Raw genomic sequence first — 18,281 nt, 5'->3', positions numbered from 1 at the left:
CCTCTCCCTTATTCGATAAAAGAAAAAAATTGAATGCAAAATAATATGCGAGGTCCGCATGCTCTAGGAGTTATTACCTGTACCCAAAAAACTTACAATAGCCCCACTTTGCTGCATGAGGGGTGACACAATCACTTGGAAATAACCATCTGCACCCCTTTTACTTTCGGCGATAACGGTACCAGCTTTGACTACAGCACTATAAGTCGAGTCTCATTGGCTGAATTGTTATTTTCCGCCAGTGACAAACTAATATGGGTTTGGTGTAGCGCAATGAACAGTTGGGAATGGCTTCGCACTTGGTTTTGCTAGCATCGAGGGCTAGCGGTACCAAAAACGTACGCATCTTTATACTTGATGTGAAAGGTTATCCGGAATTTATATAAATCAATCCTATATACAATCAAGCCCATGCTTGTAATTCTTCAAAGTAATCGACACGATGCTTTGATTTAGTCAAGTTGGCCACCACTCCACATCTCACTGAGTCCACCATACTGTCATGGCCACAGGCAACTACAGCCAAGGTTCCATGTGCCAGGGTAATCTCCTCCTTCACGATACAATCAATATCCGGTCTACCCTCTCTAAAGGAAACGTGTGGCAAATCCTTCTGAATCTGGTCAACGGAGTTCACTCTCAATTGGTTCGAAGTTTCAGCTTTGCCGCCCTCATCCTTGTCTGAGAACGAAACTCTGGAGTCGGAGCTTCCCAAAGGAGAGTCCAACACCTCGTTAGGTCTGGTTACATATATCACAGTCTCCACTTTGGTTTCTCTCAACTTCTGCATCTCCTCGAGCATCCAGGAGATTGATTTATAGTCTCTGATGATCCAGATCAACTTGACCGAATGCTTGGTGTTGGCCAAGCGCATGGCATGGTCATACAAACCTGGGATACCGTGACCAGAGGCCATCAACAATGACTGGTTGTATTTGTGAGCCGGAGAGGAGAATCCATACGGACCGTCGATCGCAACCTTGATTTTCGCAGTGTGAGCTGGCATAGTTATCAAATGCTTGTACAACCCATTGGTCACGCCGCCTTTGATTTTGATGGCGAAACTGAGCTCACTCTCTGATTCACAAATCACAGTAAATGGATGAGACTGCCAGAAACTCGACGGCTTCATGAACGAGATAAACGCATACTGACCCGGCTGGCACTTCCAGGTCGTTGGATTCGGAACTGTAACCTTCAAAGTATCAGCCGCTTTCAACGTCACAGTAGCCTCTTGGAATTCAAACCCCGCCATACGGATCCATCTCACAACTCTATCGAACGCCCAAATACCCACAACTGACCAGGTAAACCCCTGGTATCCATACAGTGCAATATGGTAGTGGCAGCCAATCAAAACAAACACTGCCAAAACAATATGGATAATCAAAAAAGATTCATAGGATTTTCTTCTTAAGAGAATCACCCCTTGAGCTAGCATCACACCCATGGCAACGGTAGCAACGGCGCCCCAAGTGATGAAAGGATCCCTCATCCAGCTAGCGTATCTGGCGGTGGGGTACGAGAAAGCATAAATCGTCATGCCGATGCTATGGACAAGCGAGAAGGCAAAAAAGATTCTCGAGATGTGTCTGTGGTAGGTGTTGAACCTTGCAAAACTCCACCGGGTTAGGTAGATAAGAAAGTTGTTTCGCCCGGCAAACAAAACCACCAAAGGGTACATGAAAAGCGCCAAGATCCCAGACCTGTCAGAAATGTATCGACTGATTTCACCCATGGGCCTGGACCAGTACGGATTACCACTAACACTGTGGTAGCCAAAGGCACATGCCAATATCAGATAGACCCAGAGAAGAGCAATGACAATCGATTCCAGTCTTGTTGGGATGTAGCCGACCGGGACGCCCCAAAACTTCAAAGGGACGTTCTTGTCCTTGCGGAACGTTGCCGGCAAGGATACCAACGCCCTAAAGCGCTTGGACACAGGACCGTTCATCTTACTCACTAATCCGGGGAAGAGAATAAGCGACCAGTTACCGATACCAGAGATTATCATGTAGGCCGCAAAGAGGGCAAAGAACCCAGCACCCAAGTTGAGCGACAAGGTAAAGTTGGACCATCTATTGTAGTAGGCTTCATAATAGGTGGTGACGTTAGTGGCACGGACATAAATAGGAGAGTAGGTGACAAGGCTTGCGTTCAACGTCTCTTCCGGGGTGATGACGTACTGGGTGGCATTCTGATACACCCCATCAAAGAACAGGGCATCGGTGGCGGCGGGTATGTGGTTCGGGTAGCATTTTTTGGTAAGGTATTTCACCATGGCCAAGTTGTAATAGCCCATTTGGTGCAAACAGATTAAAAGAGACCCCATTTCGACAACGTTAGTGCAGTAGCAGCTAGGCATCAGGGAGTGCATGTGGTGACCCATGCCAGCGACTGCGGGACAAAAGGTGGTGGTTTTTTCGATAACACCCGAGCACGCCATTACAGCATACTCTTGATGGGTGTAGATGTGATAGTTACCCTCAACAACTGCGAGAGAGGCGACTGCTAGGGTGAGAAGAGATCTGAGTTTAACCATAGTTGGGAACGGTGGACAGGTAGGGCCATATTTGCACACGGGGCTCCCCTCACATTTATATAGTCGATTAAAGCCTAGTTAGACTTGGCACCTGAGGTGGAGATACCCCAGTTGGACTTGGCACCTGAGGTGAAGATACCCCAGTTAGAAAAAAAACTACTCGTCCTACTAGAAGAGGAAATTCAGGTTTCTTGTTTATGCCGTATGCGGGCGTTATTTGCTCAGGTTGGCCACTCTGCATGCACGGCTGAGCACCGAGCTGCATTTGCAGCGTTAGACATTCGAACCCTAAGTGATACACCATTGCTCAGCCAACCGGAAGATTCTGATTATAAGAGGGGGGTTAAAATCGTCCCCATCGGGGTATTGAGCAAATATAACCTTTAAATCGTAAGTTTTTCCATTTTTCACTTCAAAAGTAAGAATTTGCTTTAGAGCTTCCAGACAGTTTCCAATTTCATTGAAAGCCTGCTCTCAAGGTGAATAATAAAACTAGGATATTAACAAAATCCCTAGTTGCCATGGAATAAAAAAAAAAAACCTGGTATATTACATCTCTTATTCCAAGTTTGACATTGTATGTACAGCCCCGGTAAAATAGTCTTGGACCTAGAGCGATTTCTGACCTAATTCTAAACAAGGTACAAAAAAAAATAAAAAATAAAAAAAAAATCCATCTACTCTTTTTGGATGTGACTTTGTGAATTGACATAATTCCTAGCCCAATGCAGTCGAGGACCACTCTTGAGAGCTAAATCTTAGACTTCTAAATACGAACTCCATTGACAGTAACCTCGATTGTACCACACGCAACTAGCTCTTCCAGTGGCTCTTACTCAACCTCTCTACAAACCAGGACTTGCTTCCGAAGGACGGCCCTGGCTGGGTGCTGTTCTCGAGCTGGAACTTGACCTGCAACTTCTCGGCGTACTTGGACTTCATGAAGAGCTTGGTGGTGAGACTGTTCAAATGGTCGACCTGACCAACCTGGGTGAGGACCAACGACAAAAGAGCAGCCATGTTAGCGTCCACCTCCCTCTTATCCAACTCGGCTAAAAGCGCCGTGTCCGAGTTCAGTAAAATAAGTCGGAGCTTCAGCGTGAGAGCGTTGATTTCACGCAACGTCTGGAAATGTGCGGGGTTGGCCGTCAAAAGCCCTGGATGGCGACCCACCCTCTCAATATACGAGAGAATCACCGCCACTTTCTCCTGTAGCAATTTCACCGCATAGCCCTGCGACTGGTTTTGCAACTTCAACGACTTTATATTGGTGTTTACTCCGTCCTGCGCCTGGTGCTTCTCCATGTTCAAGATCGTATCCACGCTGACTTTTTCCACCGCAGAGCTCTCAATGGTCACTTCCACCGGTTGGAACACAGCGTTTACCGACTTAAAACCGGTCATAGGAGAGGCTTCAGGTCTGTATGATTGCTCCTGGATGTCTCTGATAATGGATGTGCTAAACAAGAGACAGGCTAGGTCCGGTGTCACCCTCAGAAGCTGGGCGAAAAGGTCAGCGGTGACCAGATTTGGCGCCAAAGTGGTGTCACCAGGGACAAACTGGTAGAAGCCCACGATCCTGAGGGTTGGATGTATCACCTGAAACTGGGCAAACCGCTCGTAGAGAAACACAAGATCTAGCGTTTCCGAATTCATCAATTCAAAGGATGTGATAGCAGTGAGTGTTTCAGCGGAGAAAGTCCCTAGCAAAACCCCGGCCTCCGGGTGGGTAGTCAGGAATTGTCCCGCGGCGTGGCGGCGCACGAGGTGGTCCGTCATGTTCAACATCACCAAAGGATGGAGGGAGATCTTCAGGAATGACATAGATGATTAGAGAGAAGGGATGTGTGATGTGTGTAGAAATATGGAGTATTGATGCAACGGTCGATGGGGTAACTTCGAGTGTTTAAAGGTTGAGGATCGCGACTCAAGGGGAATGCGCGAAACAAACCAACGAGTGGTGCGAGTTGATGAAACGCTGCGAGTGGCGTATTTTGGCAGAACAATGAATGATATAAAATTCAATTAGTACCAGGTAAAATAACTATAAAGCTACCAACACTAAACAAAAATCTATCTGCTTGCAGAGCTGATCTTTTTCGTTTACGCGAAATTCTTTAAAGTCGTGCTTGTCAGCTGGGTGAACACATTACCCAACCCCACCCATCCGTTAACCGGTCTATTATAGTGATCACTGCAACTATTTGTAGATTAACTAGCAAATCTCCCGGGATCTATACTTGTCGTTTATAAAATTTGATAAATCCACCAGTTAGGAGCTGTCAACCATAAACTATTTATGCATTTGCCTTGGCAATTCGCGTTTTCGAAAATGCCAATTGTCTATCTTGACGGGCTCTTACTCACTTTTTCTTATATTCACATCTTGATCCAGACTGGAATCAAGAAGCAGGCCAGTTGTAAAAACTGACACCCAAAGGAATTCCATGGATCAGCCGCTCCGGCTCTGCTTTTCAGTAGCCATTCATTTCTCCGGGGCACCACTCATCCTGTTCGTTACCCGCACCCTTATACTTTAAACCCAATCCCAACCACATATTTTTTTTTTACTACTCAGGAGTCTTCTCTGGAGAATACCCGTCTGACCTCGAATATCTATTCTAGGATATCATCTACCAATGTATTACCATCATTGGCGTGCCATATGTTTGCCCCCTATCCTGCACGCCAAGGTTCAGACTCTTTTTCGTCGTCCCGATAGCGCAATTTGCAAGCGCTTAGAAAAACGAAACGTAGACACTCTTTGCTCTATCTTTCTTTCCACCATACGCCGTTTCGTCTAAGCCTAGATACCAACACAGCCCTCATATTCACGTTCGCTTTTGCTTCCGCCGAAAGTTTTGCCCCCATCGCACATATAGATTGCCGCCAGAACTCTCAGTGTCTCCAATACCAGGGCGACTCAAGAGAATCTCGATTGTCAAATACGACTATCAAAAGCATTTTCATCGCTGCTCTAGCGTAATATTAACATCCCATCAATCGGTAGAATACCCCTTCACACCAAACGATAGATTGGCTCAACACCGTATCGGATATCCACGGATTTGACGGCTGCCTTTATTCTCAACGATTTCTTAGCAAAGGTTTCCACATTGACGCTTCCTTTAAACACCACGGTTTTGAACGTTTCTCCGGTCCATTCCGTAACCTAGCTTATCCCTCCTCCAGACACTCCTAATGGGTAACAATACCTCCAAACCCAAAGATCGAGGCAAGGCGCCGGCGTTCATCCGCACGGACACGTCCAACTCTGCCAAGTCGTCCAAGCTGATCCGCTCGCGCATCTCACTCGGCAAAAATGACAGCGATGCGTCCTCCTTCCGCACAGCCAACGATGGGCCCACGGCACCACACACCCCCATCGTCTCGCGCAAGAACTCTTTCGCGTTCGAGCCGATCAATCATAGCGTCACGACCGGACCCACTCTCTCGCAGAACGACACCACCACTACCGGGGCGTTGCCCCCGTCGATGCAGCAGATGCAGCCCAAAGAGCCGATCTTGTTGCGGCGTAACACCGACACGGACTTGCCGCGCCCTGTGACCCCTGGCGGCGCAGCGTCACTCATCACCGGCTCGGCTTCCATTCACGGAAGAACAGCCGCAGTAACAGCAGCGGCAGCTTGGGCCGTCTAGACGCGTCGTTTTTGAAACGAGAGCAGCAGTTGAACGCGCTCTCCACCTCCGAAGCAGTGGATGAGCTCACAGTGGGTGCCACACCGCTTCCACCGACGCTGCCGGGGTCGATCGACATCGAGGACCTCATCCAACGCCTCTTGGACGCGGGCTACTCCGGAAAGCGAACCAAAAATCTCTGCTTAAAGCTCTCTGAGATCGCCACGATCTGCGCCAAGGCCCGTGAAATCTTTCTCAGCCAGCCGCCGTTGCTAGAGTTGACCCCGCCCGTCAAGATTGTCGGCGATGTGCACGGCCAGTACAGCGATTTGATCCGGATCTTTACCAAGTGCGGCTTTCCCCCGGCCGCCAACTACCTCTTCCTCGGGGACTATGTCGACAGGGGCAAGCAGTCCTTGGAAACCATCTTGTTACTTCTCTGTTACAAGATCAAGTACCCCGAGAACTTTTTTCTTTTGCGCGGGAACCATGAGTGTGCGAACGTAACGCGTGTCTACGGGTTCTACGATGAGTGCAAGAGACGGACAAACATCAAAACGTGGAAGATCTTTATCGACACGTTCAATACGTTGCCTATCGCGGCCACTGTCGCCCAGAAGATATTTTGTGTGCACGGCGGCCTTTCACCGGTGCTCAACTCTATGGACGAGATCCGCAACATTGCTAGACCGACGGACGTGCCCGACTTTGGCTTGCTCAACGATTTGTTGTGGTCGGACCCTGCCGATACTACCAATGAGTGGGAGGACAACGAGCGCGGGGTTAGCTATGTGTTTTCGAAGGTGGCGATCAACAAATTTTTGTCAAAATTCAGCTTTGATTTGGTTTGTCGTGCGCACATGGTGGTGGAAGACGGGTATGAGTTTTTTAACGATCGGTCGTTAGTGACGGTGTTTAGCGCGCCGAACTATTGCGGCGAATTTGACAACTGGGGTGCTGTGATGAGTGTGAGTGACGGGTTGTTGTGCTCGTTTGAGTTGTTAGATCCGTTGGATAGCGTGGCGTTAAAGCAGGAGATGAAGAAGGGGAAGCATGAAAGGAGGGCCGCATCGTTTTCAGCGGGAAACCCATAGAACCAGGAAACACAAATTAGATCCTTTGAAATGCCGATTGGCCTGCTTGTGTTTGAGGCCTTTCACAGACAAACCTCTAGGGGTCTACATTTGAGATTTCTTACTGCGAATTTGGCTTTCTTTTCTGGTTCTCCTAACCCTTACAGTTTTTGTTGGGAATTTTTTTTAGCAAACTGGCTAGATTCTCATCTCAATGCTATTCCTTTATAAACAAATGCCTTGGTCTCACTTGCCATCCTCTCCTAACAGATAGTTTGTTTTTCGCCCCATCCGTTTCGCCAGTCCACCACCTATTTCACTTCTCTAGAAACAAGTTAACGTCCCCGTTTAACCTCCGGAGCCGATTACATTCAAAATCAACTTGATTCCCTACTGTACACTTCCCATACTCGTTCGGTTATATTTTTTATATCTATTTTTTTTCCTTCACTTCATGACTATTCTCACTATTTATCTCAGCCGATTTATCCGCCTTTTTGATGTGCTACACATCCCCCTTATACATGTATATATCTCCGTTAAGTACACGTGTATTTTATACCAACAATTGTAGAGCAACGGCACCGTCGAGGGGTTCGTTACACGGCGGAAATCTACTCTTTTTTGAATCGTTAGTCTATTGTCCTTCATTTTAGCTAATGTACCATCGGGGCTGTGTGCCACCCGTGAAAGTTTAGCAGCCTTACCCAGAAAAATACGAGGAATAACACGGATATGACAGACACTTGAATAATAGAGCTTGTCAAATGACAAGGGAATAGTACCCGTATAATGAATATGGTTAGCAGCCATGCTGAAATAAAGCACAACCAGGGCTGCGGCGTTTGGATAAGTACGAACTGTTAACACGCATCACATCTTTTTCACCTCCACGCCGGATAAATGGTGACGCGCTCGGATTAATGGGCGCACGCTACGTGGCACCGGACTTATTCGCGGGCAAAGTCGGCCACGCGAGTTTTTCTCCCCTCCCGGGGTTTTATTTTCAGACACGTAGGCCGGCTGTCAGTCAGCCTGGGGAAGACACTGCAAAACACCATACCTATACCACTTTTCCATTTCACTCTTTACATTTTGTTTCCCTTCTACAACCCGCCTTCATTTTATACACTCTTTCTACCGGCTACTTGAGACTATTAGCTCCTATCCTACATCTCGTTTCTACTCATCTATCACATCAACTCAACACCCACAGTAGCCTGTTTGGTCTTTCATTTTAACACACAATGAATTTTGCAAAGTTGGACCGAAATCCATACAAAAAGCTTCCTGTGAAGGACCTCGACAGGATGCACTCCAACACGGAAATCAATAACAGAAAGTCGTCACAAAATTTACGGAGGAATTCAAATAGTCGCATGGATGTTTCGCCGCTAGATACGCTCCCGTCGTCACCGCAGCATTCGCGACAAAGCCTGGGCGAAGGGCGGGCTAGCTTGCTCGGCCTCTTGCCCAGTCTGCCGCCTGATAGCCCTTCTCTTTTCCTGCGGACCCTTCGGGTCGCCATCAAGTACATGAAATTTCTCGGTCCCGGGATCATGGTCTCCGTCTCGTTCATCGACCCCGGTAATTACTCCGCCAGTGTCGCCGGCGGCTCCGTCCTCGAATACAAGCTCCTCTTCACGATCCTCCTCTCCAACTTCCTTGCGGCGTTCCTCCAGATTCTCTGCACAAAGCTCGGCTGCGTCACTGGCCTCAACCTCGCCCAGAACTGCCGTGCACACCTCCCGCCCCGCCTCAACATGGCAACATATATCCTCGCGGAGCTTGCAATTATCGCCACGGACCTCGCCGAAGTTGTTGGCACCGCCATCGCGCTCAATATTCTTTTTGGGCTTCCGCTCTACGCTGGGGTTCTCGTTACCATTCTCGACGTAATGATCATCCTCTTCTTCTACCGCCCCAAAGGCCCGCTATTTGTCGTCCGGATCTTCGAGGGGCTCGTGACGATTCTTGTTGCCGCGACGGTCGTCTGTTTCGCAGTGGAGCTTGACAAAGCCTCCGACGTCATTGTTTTTAAGGATGTGATGGAGGGGTTTCTCCCCCACAAAAAGAGCTTCCGTGACGACGGCTTGTACCTCTCGCTTGCGATTCTCGGGGCGACCGTCATGCCCCACTCATTGTACCTTGGACTGGGCGTCGTTCAGCCCAGGTTAAAGGACTACGACATCAAAAACGGCAACTACATCGACCCCTCCGCCGCTATGGACGAGGAGTCTCGCCAGAGCTTCGAAGATGAGGACGACGACGGGTACAGACCGTCGCTCGAGGCAATTAACGAAACAATGTCGTACTCCATCATCGAGCTCCTTGTCAGTTTGTTCACCGTGGCGCTATTCGTCAACGCGAGCATCTTGATTATCGCCGGGGCGCTTCTCTACGACCCGAAAAATGCCGGGAAGCCGCCGGATGCGGACGACTCTGCCGACTTGTTCTCGATCTACGAGCTTCTCCGCGACCACCTCTCTCCGCTGGCCGGGAAGATCTTTGCGCTCGCCTTACTTTTCTCCGGCCAATCCGCAGGGATTGTGGTGACGCTTTCGGGCCAGATGATCAGCGAGGGCTTTCTCACCTGGACGATGAACCCGGTGATTAGACGGTTGCTCACCCGGTCGATTGCCGTTTTGCCGTGCTTGGTCCTCACGATGATTGCCGGGCGGAGAGGCTTGGCGAATGTTTTGAACGTCAGTCAGGTGGTGTTGAGTTTGTTGTTGCCATTTGTGAGCGCCCCGTTGGTTTACTTTACGTGTTCCAGCGATATCATGAGGGTGAATGTGAGTGGGGGGTGTGATCAGTACCGGCCGTCTGAGCGCGAATTTGAGATTGAGCTCGCAGCGATGGACTCGCCGCTGAGTCTTGCCTCTCCTCTTGAATTCGCCTCACCAGAGCAGTATGTGGACATGAGTAACGGCAAAGTCACGAAGTGTGCCGCGATTATCACCTGGGTGTTTATCACGGTGTTGAATCTTTATTTAATTGGTGACATGATCTGGTAAACCAGGATTTACCGAGAAACACTGCAAAGGGCTGCATTGCCTGAATCGCAGAGCATAGGTTTCAGCAGGATAGCAGAGCATGGACTTCAGCAGGATAGCTCTGAGTTTACGGTATCAAAAACCGACTCTTGAAGGGTTTAGTTTTATAGATTAGGTACGTGAGAATATTTATGTGACATCATCTGTCGAAGGATGTAAAAAAGTAATTAAAATTTCCTTTGGCACATTTATTCGGGGGAATATCCATATATAAGATAGCATTGTCAGATACATAGATGTGGTAACATGAAAACTCCCAAATACAATACGCACACTTGGATTAAATATTGGCCCACGACCAGATTCAGAGCTTAAACAGAAATTATTCCAATAATTTTCATTAACCGAAAAAAAAAACCAATCCCCCCAACATCTCATCTCAAGTGAGACATCCTGCACACACTCTGTTTACTATTTTCAAATTTCTAACATCTGGATCTGTGCCACTAAAACATCTCACATTATTCATCTTACACTACACTTCACAATTGCTTCTGGACAACTCGTGCCCAATGCAGACATTCGCTTTCAAACCGGATACACCGTTCTCACTGCTAGAACCAAGGTTTGCTCACTTTCTCAGACACAGACAGGCGCTAGGGTGCCATAGCGATTCAGAGTTGAACACCAGCCATGTGGCCTCCGATGTTGTACAACTAGCCAGAAATGTGGTACTCCATAGCCTGCGGGAGCTCCAGAGCCTTGAAACCAAACGGACGGAAGAAACAGCTGCAATATTACGCACAATCCATCTCGCGTATCGCATCGACAGCTGGGCGAAGGCACTGGAGTCAGCGCTGATCGAAACATGGAAGGCCCAGCTCAGTCTTGTGATCAAGTGTCTTGCGTCCAAGCAGTTTCTGATAGGTTTGGATCAGGTGTGGAGTCTTTTCTTGGAATTGAAGGGTGCCAATGAAGGGGGAAGAGTAATAGAGACTGCTGTTGATAGTAGATCTACCGAAACCTCACCCCTCAAAAGATCCACCGAGTGCTCTATTGATGTCAGATCTACTGAGCCTTCTTTCGACCCCAAACGAATAATCCGGGGGATGGAACCAGTTTCGGACCCCGACACAATCAACGTGGTGGTCTCCCTATACATTCTCTTTCTCCAGCTCTGTACGCAGCTGCTCCTTGGCCGCAAAAAGGTAATCTCCGCTGCTGATTTCATTGCCTGTGTCTCCCCTGGCTCCAGCTTTTGTCACTGGCTTGATCAGCTACCCGCGGCCGCCGCACAGAAGAAGGGCGCAGTCCTAGCCAAGCTGTGTTATAACTACGGCCTGATGACCAGTTCCCCAGTGTCAAAAATCGCTCTCCTTCTCTTATCCGTCAGGTTCTGCCGTTCTGAACAAACATTGAACGATTTATCCAGCGCCTTCTCCCTGAATGCAGCGGAGTTTGGCAAGCAAATCTATACGTCCTGTGCTGATATCCTTAGCAGCACATTACGTGCGTGTCCTAGCCTTTCTAGGGACGAGAGAGTTGCCAAAATCACCAAAGCGTTCGGAGAGTTTTCCGGAACCGTGGGTATCCATCCGGATTTGAGCCAGGGAGATGTTGCTGCTGTATTAAAGCAATTGAGATCAACCAAAGAGGTCAGCTCGACCATCCTCAAGGCAACGCTTGACGTGTTTAGGTCTGGCATCCCTCGGAGCGATGATACCCCCATGGTGGTCAAGGCCATGCGAAACATTGCCGAAGTGGCCCGATCTCACCCAGAATCCATCCAGAACATTCGCCAGATATACGTTGCTATCCTCACATACTACAAAGACCACCCACTGGCGGTTTACGACGTTGCCATGGTTGAAATATCCAAAACCACACTCGCTTCTCCCCAGGACTCGGTATACATCTCTAAAGTTCTTTCCTTGGCCGCGGCGGCGTTTTTACAGGCAAAACAGTACTCCAGGCTCCATAACATCGCCAAGTTGTACTACAATTTTGGCGGAAAAGCGCCCGAAGGGCAGTTCTGGACCCACGCACTTGATTGGGAATACACCATCTGTGACGCAAACCCCTCCATTTCCTCTGACCACCTTTCCCTAAGGACAATGACGGAGAAGATAGCCTCCGGATTGCTCAACAGAAAGGACTTTACTACTGCGTTTGCCGTCTTGGTCCGCTTCCTCACCTACACCGATACCCTTCTCCCTGACTTTATGGCGCTCTACACCGTCTGTGCGGACTTCCGGCTCATCCGCCAGATGCTTACCAAGATCTGTTTCTCCGGAGTCCAGATGCCAGTATCCCTCAGCGACCGCCTCAAGGTTCTTGTGTTTGTGCTTACCGCGGCGATTATCGAGCAGACGGTTCCAGAAGGCCGCAAGTCGGCGATGGTCAACACTTTGTTTCTCCGGATGGACGTTCAAGACACCGGACTTCGTCTTTTCGCGCTCTACCACTACTTCAACACCAACGGCGTGGAGTTTGTGCCGTTTGAGGCTGATGATGATTTCCTGGAGAGCTGTATCGAGCAGTATGCGCCATTGGTACTTGCAGGGTTGTATCTTCAGGCGAGCATTAACGAGCTGTTCAACCAAGAGTATCTAGGAACCGCGTTGGAGTTGTACCTCCACTGGATCAGCGGGCCGGTGTATTGGGTTTGTTGGGACATGGAGGTGGAGATTTTGCGGAGCATGGTGGCGTACTTTGAGTTTCAGGGGTTGGATGCATATGCGATCCATGTTTTGGATGTCTTCAGAGCTGCCCGTGACGGCAGTGGTGGGGATAGAAGGATTGTTATTGCGGCAAAGGACGACTCCCATGACCTTCGAAACGATATTAACAACACGTCTGCCTTTAGCTTGGAAACCCGAGTCCGAGCCAACCTCGCTTTGCTCTTTCCTAAACGCGCGGGCAACCACCTCCAGGAGCTTTCAAATCTTCTCATCCCACTGAATACCCCAACCTTTGCCAGTTTTCAGCTCTTGCAATTAGAGCACTGCTTGGTTACAGGAAACATTGCCAGAGCGTGGGAAACCGCTGAACGACTCCTTCCGCTCTTGCAAGCCCTTAACGAGCCCGCAAAGACCCCCAGTGTCTTGGCCAAGTTCAACATCCTCTCCCTTCTCGTTCAGTTCCAGTTGCTCATGTCTCACTTGAACCACGCGGAGGCGGACAGGATTTCAGCCGTGGTGAACGCAAAAAAGGCCTTGAAGTTGGTCCAATCGGTGTTAAAGAAGTTGCCCACGAGCACTAGCATCCCCAGACCGGCGTATATCCGGATGAAGTGGCAGCTCCTCCAGACGTTGACCCGCGGGTTGGCATTTTTGACCAGCCTCTACACCGAGATGGGTCTCACGCGCGATTGTCACTTCTACCACACCCAGCTTATGAAGGTGACTGACGCCAGCGACTGCGCTGCCGCCAAGTGTGAAGGCTACTACCGGCTAGCGGAGCACTATCTCTTCATCGGAGAGCTTGAAACGGCCGAGTGTCAGTTGAAAGTGGCCAATGAATATTACAACGAGTTTAGTTTTGTTCACAGTGGGTTGGAAATGTGCCATAACTACACGAACTATGTGTATCTGCTATTTACAGGGAAGGGGGAGTACGACGAGTTGATGAAGGAGATGCTCCAGGGGTTTTACCCGAGAGATTCTAAGGGAGACCCCAGGGAGCTCGTCGAAATGCCCAAAGAAGGGATTGTTTCTGCTGACTCCGTTGATCACACCCCCAGCCTTTCTCAAGCCTCCCTCAACTCCGCCATTCTTGAGATTTGCCGCTTGCGCCTTGATGACGGGAGCTTGTACGCCAGCATGAAGTTGCAAATTGATGCCCTCACGAAACTCGTGCGCGCGGGGGAAAAGGTGGAGCATACGGTCAACCCCTACCGCGTTCACGATCTTGTGTTGAGCAACATTCTCGAAGCCAAGCACTCACTTGCAGTGGCTGCCCGTTCCGTTGCCTCGGACCCTATCCTCTCCACCATGAACGAGTCTGTCCTCTTCTTCCCATCCACCTCGGCAGCTATCTCCCTGGAGGACATTGGAAACTTGTGCACCGCCAAGGAGCTTCTCATGGATTGCAGCCAGGAGGCTTTTCGGTATGGTGCCGTCTACGAGCTCCACGACGTGAAATACACTTTGGCACGGGTGGTGTCCGGCCTCTGCGCGCTTCTGAGCCCAGATCTACAAACAATCAGGGACACGCTTTATTGGGCCGAGGTTTCAAGATACCTCCCCCTTGCCTACGAGAGAGCGCTTTCCAAGTGCACCGATGACAGCCCGATGTACCCCCTCATGGGCTCGGCTCCCGAGCTTGGATACCCATCGGAGCTGCTCAGCATTCCTGCCAACTGGCAGGTCCTTTCTATCGACCTCTGTCCTCTGGGCGATCTTCTTGTGACCAGGATCGACAAACCGTTCTTTGCCCGTCTTCCTTTGAGCCGTCACTCTCAGCGCGACCCCTGCGAACACGCAATATCGTTCCCAGATGCCCTTGCTGAGCTTACGTCGATCATCCGCGAAAGTGACGCAACAACCAAGGTGGACAAAGCGCAGATGACCAGCCGTGAGGCCAGGGAGAAATGGTGGCGGAAGCGGTTTGAGTTGGACGTGCGGTTGGAAAGCCTTCTTGCGGAGACAGAAACATGCTGGTTTGGTGGGTTCAAAGGGATGTTCACCGATGCCGTTGACCAAGAAAGGTTTCAGGTGTTTAAGGCAGGCTTTGCCAAGGTGTTGGGGCTGTATCTTCCGTCGCGAGGGAGGCCAAGAAAATGTGAAGCCAGGGGTGACAGAAACCAAGCCAGGAGCACCGTTAGAAAGGAGGACAAAAACCAAACCAGGAGCGCTGTTAGAAAGGAGGACAGAAGCTCAGGTAATGAGGCAGTGCCCCTTGTCCAACTCTCTGACATGGTCTTGGAGTTGTTTGTCAAACTTGGCAACCCCGCGGACCTCAAATCTTCTACGTGTTTGGAAGACCTCATCTACTTTGTGTTGGATATTCTTCTGTTTCACGGCGAACTGAACGCCTACGACGAACTCAATATTGACGGCATTTATGTCGACATTGAGAGTTTGTTGATGGCCTATCACCGCGATGCCTCCCCCGCGGATGGCCACACCGTGCTTATTGTGGGAAAATCGTGTGTGTCTTTTCCGTGGGAGTCCATGCCGTGCTTGCGGAACCGGTCTGTCTCCCGAATGCAGTCGTTGCACGTGCTCGAGGAGCAGCTCCAACATCCGTTGATGGTCTCCAGGGAAAAATGTGGATACGTTCTCAACCCTGGGGGCGATTTGAACCGCACGGAGGACAATTTCAGCGGCTTGTTTGAGGAAATCGGGGACGGAATTGTGGGCAGAAGGCCCAGCGAGGCGGAATTCTCACATCTTTTGGCGAAGGCTGATGTTTTCTTGTACTTGGGTCATGGCTCGGGGGACCAGTATATCTCGTCCCAGACGCTCAAGAGGCAGCCCAGAATCGCCCCCAGCCTTCTTATCGGATGCTCCTCCGGTGCGTTAACCACCGCGTCGTTGTTAGAGCCCCATGGCACTGTTTACAACTACCTCGCCGGAGGCTGTCCTATGGTGTTAGTGAATTTGTGGGATGTCACAGACAAAGATATCGACACGTTTAGTCTCTCGCTTTTTGAAAAGTGGGGGCTTGTCCGGGGATCTCATCCGGTCAGGGCCAACATCTGTGAAGCGGTCTGCCAAAGCCGAGACGTGTGCAAGTTGAGGTTCCTCAACGGTGCCGCCCCAATTGTTTACGGGTTGCCGTTGTCCTTGGTGTGACAAAGATTAGATCATTGAGATTTGTCCGTGGTATATAGGATTTGAAGCTTGATGTAATAAACGTGATTTGAAGCTAAACAATAGTCTGGGTATCTGTTCGTATGCCGGTGTTGAAGCATATACAGAAGGCTTTTAATAAGGTAGCCGTAGCCAGCTCTAGCTGGTACACCAGCAAGTCTTTGTGCAAACTTTTTAAGCATTGAGTCTCCTAGTCACGTCCAAGGGGTTGAGATATACCCAAGCTGTCGCGTCTTCAATACCGGAATCCTAAACTCAAACCCAGACCTCCCCGAAGTCATCCATTTATTGAATCCATAGGTTTGACCCCACTTTCCTGTCATACTATATGTTTACATATCGAATGACTGAAATATACCCAGACCAGTCTCTGATACTCTTTCCAACTTATATCTCGTTGTAGTTGGAAAACCGCACCATCATCGCCACAAGCTTCCCGGTGGCTTTATTTAGTTTCAAGAACACCGGTCCTTCTCGGTCAGCTAGGAAATGCAATTTTAAAAACTCCACAAGTTCCACATCCCCTCCACACATTCTTTCAACCCCAATATGAGCCACCCGCTTTCCCCGTATCTCGGTAAACGACACTGCAGGGACATCTCCAAAGGCCAACACAGCGAACTCTCGCTTGTCAGAGGCAGAAATCGTACCAAACAACGCCTTCTGCAATGACCCCGTGGCCACAAGTGATTCCACCATCCTCATCACTTTCGCTTTGTAGTATTCATGGACAATAACTTCCATATCCTCTTTGACCGCGTAGTCATACGCCCCCATAGAGTCCTTGTTCAACTTGACCTTCATCGGTAGAAAGACCTTCCAGTTGTTTTTCTTTCCCGAAACAGCGTTAAGTGTATCCCGAACCATCTGCCGTTTATTTGGGGCATATGATCGCACATGAGCCTCTTCAAAGAATGGCATGAGATAGGCCTTCGTTGACTCGCCCTGCACTACTGCCATGGGCAACATGAAATCTCGGGGGATCTTTCTCCGAGAAAGGGTATCAAACCGTGGAGGAGACAAAAGCGGTCTTGCAAAGGGATTGGCTTTTATATCGGGATAACAACGATCAACCCGTGCAGACGGGTGGAGTTTTGGCGGTTTCCTGGACCATTTGTCGCCCCTGCTCACAAGCGGCGAGACACAGGCAGGAGCTTTGGGTTTGTACGTAGAGACAAAACGGGAACCGAGCGGCAATATGAGTACCTTCGATCGAAACGCCATACCAGCCCCGGAATATCTCCAAGAGGTCCGGATGGCCCTCAAAAGTCTCATGCCAATTTTCAGTGAGCCGCACCGGTTTTCGCTGAAATATTTAATTCAGCGAAATTAGATCTTTCAGCCGCACTATCTCGGTATTAATATCGGCCAGGATTTTGGCAACTATAAGTAGCAATGGCTTGGTCTCGCTTGATACTCATTCTGTATGATATCGCACTGTTTCAGACGACATGTCTCTACGAGTAATGTCTTTAAAGAGAGCTTTTCCCGAATTGGATCTCAAGGTGAGTACGCCCGTGGTCACCGATGAACGCTACTAACAGCTTAGCGATGATTCTCACAGCGCCGTTTGCAGGCAGGGCCGATCCCAACACGTTCCACGGAATGACAATATCATCTGTGTGTTCGCTTTCCGCGGATCCACCGCTTATTCAGTTTAACCTCCACTTGCCGTCATTCACGTCGCACCAGCTCCACAGCCACGAGACCTTTGCCATCCACTTGCTACCCCCCACGCAAAAGTCGGTGGAGCTCGCGCGATTGTTCAGCAATGGTGTAAAGCGGAACAAGGTTACCCATCAGTTCGAGAAAACCGCGCCATTCAAGCATCTTGTAGAGGGCAAGGATTGGGAGTTGGCGTTTGAGCTGGGGCCGGAGAATATCCCGGTGTTGAGCCATTCGGAGCGAATCTTCATTTGTCGTAAGAAGGAGGTGTTTACCGTCGGTGACCACGAGATTTGGGTGGGTGAAGTCCAGGATATTAAATGCCACGAAGCGTTTCACGATAAGAACAAGACCGGAGGGTTACTCTTTTTCAACCGTGGGTTCCACATTATTGGCGAAAGGTTGGTTGAGCAGAAGTAGTGAAAACTACCTTTGCCAGGCTTATGAAATTCTCCAACCAAGAGACCCTTCCATGTATATACAAAATAGAAATAGAGATCGTAATAGTACAGGTTTGGTAGATTTGGAGCTTAGGCGAAAAGGGGTG

General features: G+C 49.5%; 7 protein-coding genes across 7 annotated transcripts; 4 read left to right on the top strand and 3 right to left on the bottom strand.

Moving 5' to 3' along the window:
* Positions 1-369: 369 nt before the first annotated feature.
* BABINDRAFT_160695 (ferric reductase family protein) lies at positions 370-2,689 on the bottom strand. The gene has a single exon (XM_019128389.1). The coding sequence runs from the start codon at positions 2,543-2,545 to the stop codon at positions 404-406; it is 2,142 nt and encodes a 713-aa protein (XP_018986664.1). The 5' UTR covers positions 2,546-2,689; the 3' UTR covers positions 370-403.
* A 669-nt stretch (positions 2,690-3,358) lies between these two features.
* BABINDRAFT_7141 (uncharacterized protein) lies at positions 3,359-4,369 on the bottom strand (the record flags this gene model as incomplete). The annotated part of the gene is made up of 1 exon (XM_019132569.1): positions 3,359-4,369. One exon carries the CDS (start codon positions 4,367-4,369, stop codon positions 3,359-3,361), a length of 1,011 nt encoding a protein of 336 aa, XP_018986663.1.
* Positions 4,370-5,746: 1,377 nt separating this feature from the next.
* PPZ1 (salt homeostasis regulator) lies at positions 5,747-7,278 on the top strand (the record flags this gene model as incomplete). The annotated part of the gene is made up of 2 exons (XM_019130774.1): positions 5,747-6,175; positions 6,328-7,278. The coding sequence occupies 2 exons, from the start codon at positions 5,747-5,749 to the stop codon at positions 7,276-7,278; spliced, it is 1,380 nt and encodes a 459-aa protein (XP_018986662.1).
* A 1,009-nt stretch (positions 7,279-8,287) lies between these two features.
* On the top strand, positions 8,288-10,532 carry BABINDRAFT_160692 (NRAMP family metal ion transporter). The gene has a single exon (XM_019128388.1). The coding sequence runs from the start codon at positions 8,505-8,507 to the stop codon at positions 10,272-10,274; it is 1,770 nt and encodes a 589-aa protein (XP_018986661.1). The 5' UTR covers positions 8,288-8,504; the 3' UTR covers positions 10,275-10,532.
* A 4,697-nt stretch (positions 10,533-15,229) lies between these two features.
* ESP1 (separase) lies at positions 15,230-16,039 on the top strand (the record flags this gene model as incomplete). The annotated part of the gene is made up of 1 exon (XM_019131110.1): positions 15,230-16,039. A coding segment is annotated over one exon (810 nt), but the record flags the coding sequence as incomplete, so codon positions are not given.
* Positions 16,040-16,354: 315 nt separating this feature from the next.
* Positions 16,355-17,472, bottom strand: BABINDRAFT_123078 (uncharacterized protein). The gene has a single exon (XM_019126952.1). It carries the CDS (start codon positions 17,342-17,344, stop codon positions 16,457-16,459), a length of 888 nt encoding a protein of 295 aa, XP_018986659.1. The 5' UTR covers positions 17,345-17,472; the 3' UTR covers positions 16,355-16,456.
* A 44-nt stretch (positions 17,473-17,516) lies between these two features.
* On the top strand, positions 17,517-18,244 carry BABINDRAFT_160689 (uncharacterized protein). Its single transcript, XM_019128387.1, has one exon. The coding sequence runs from the start codon at positions 17,597-17,599 to the stop codon at positions 18,152-18,154; it is 558 nt and encodes a 185-aa protein (XP_018986658.1). The 5' UTR covers positions 17,517-17,596; the 3' UTR covers positions 18,155-18,244.
* The last annotated feature ends 37 nt before the right edge of the window (positions 18,245-18,281 follow it).

Source organism: Babjeviella inositovora (assembly GCF_001661335.1).
Source record: "Babjeviella inositovora NRRL Y-12698 unplaced genomic scaffold BABINscaffold_3, whole genome shotgun sequence".
NCBI classification, from domain to species: domain Eukaryota; kingdom Fungi; phylum Ascomycota; class Pichiomycetes; order Serinales; genus Babjeviella; species Babjeviella inositovora.
Note: the sequence above shows the minus strand (reverse complement) of the source record. Positions and strands in the feature narration are given on the sequence as shown.

Coding starts and splice junctions, on each gene's coding strand:
- BABINDRAFT_160695 (XM_019128389.1), bottom strand. CDS start 2,545: ATGGTTAAACTCAGATCTCTTCTCACCCTAGCAGTCGCCTCTCTCGCA.
- BABINDRAFT_160692 (XM_019128388.1), top strand. CDS start 8,505: ATGAATTTTGCAAAGTTGGACCGAAATCCATACAAAAAGCTTCCTGTG.
- BABINDRAFT_123078 (XM_019126952.1), bottom strand. CDS start 17,344: ATGAGACTTTTGAGGGCCATCCGGACCTCTTGGAGATATTCCGGGGCT.
- BABINDRAFT_160689 (XM_019128387.1), top strand. CDS start 17,597: ATGAACGCTACTAACAGCTTAGCGATGATTCTCACAGCGCCGTTTGCA.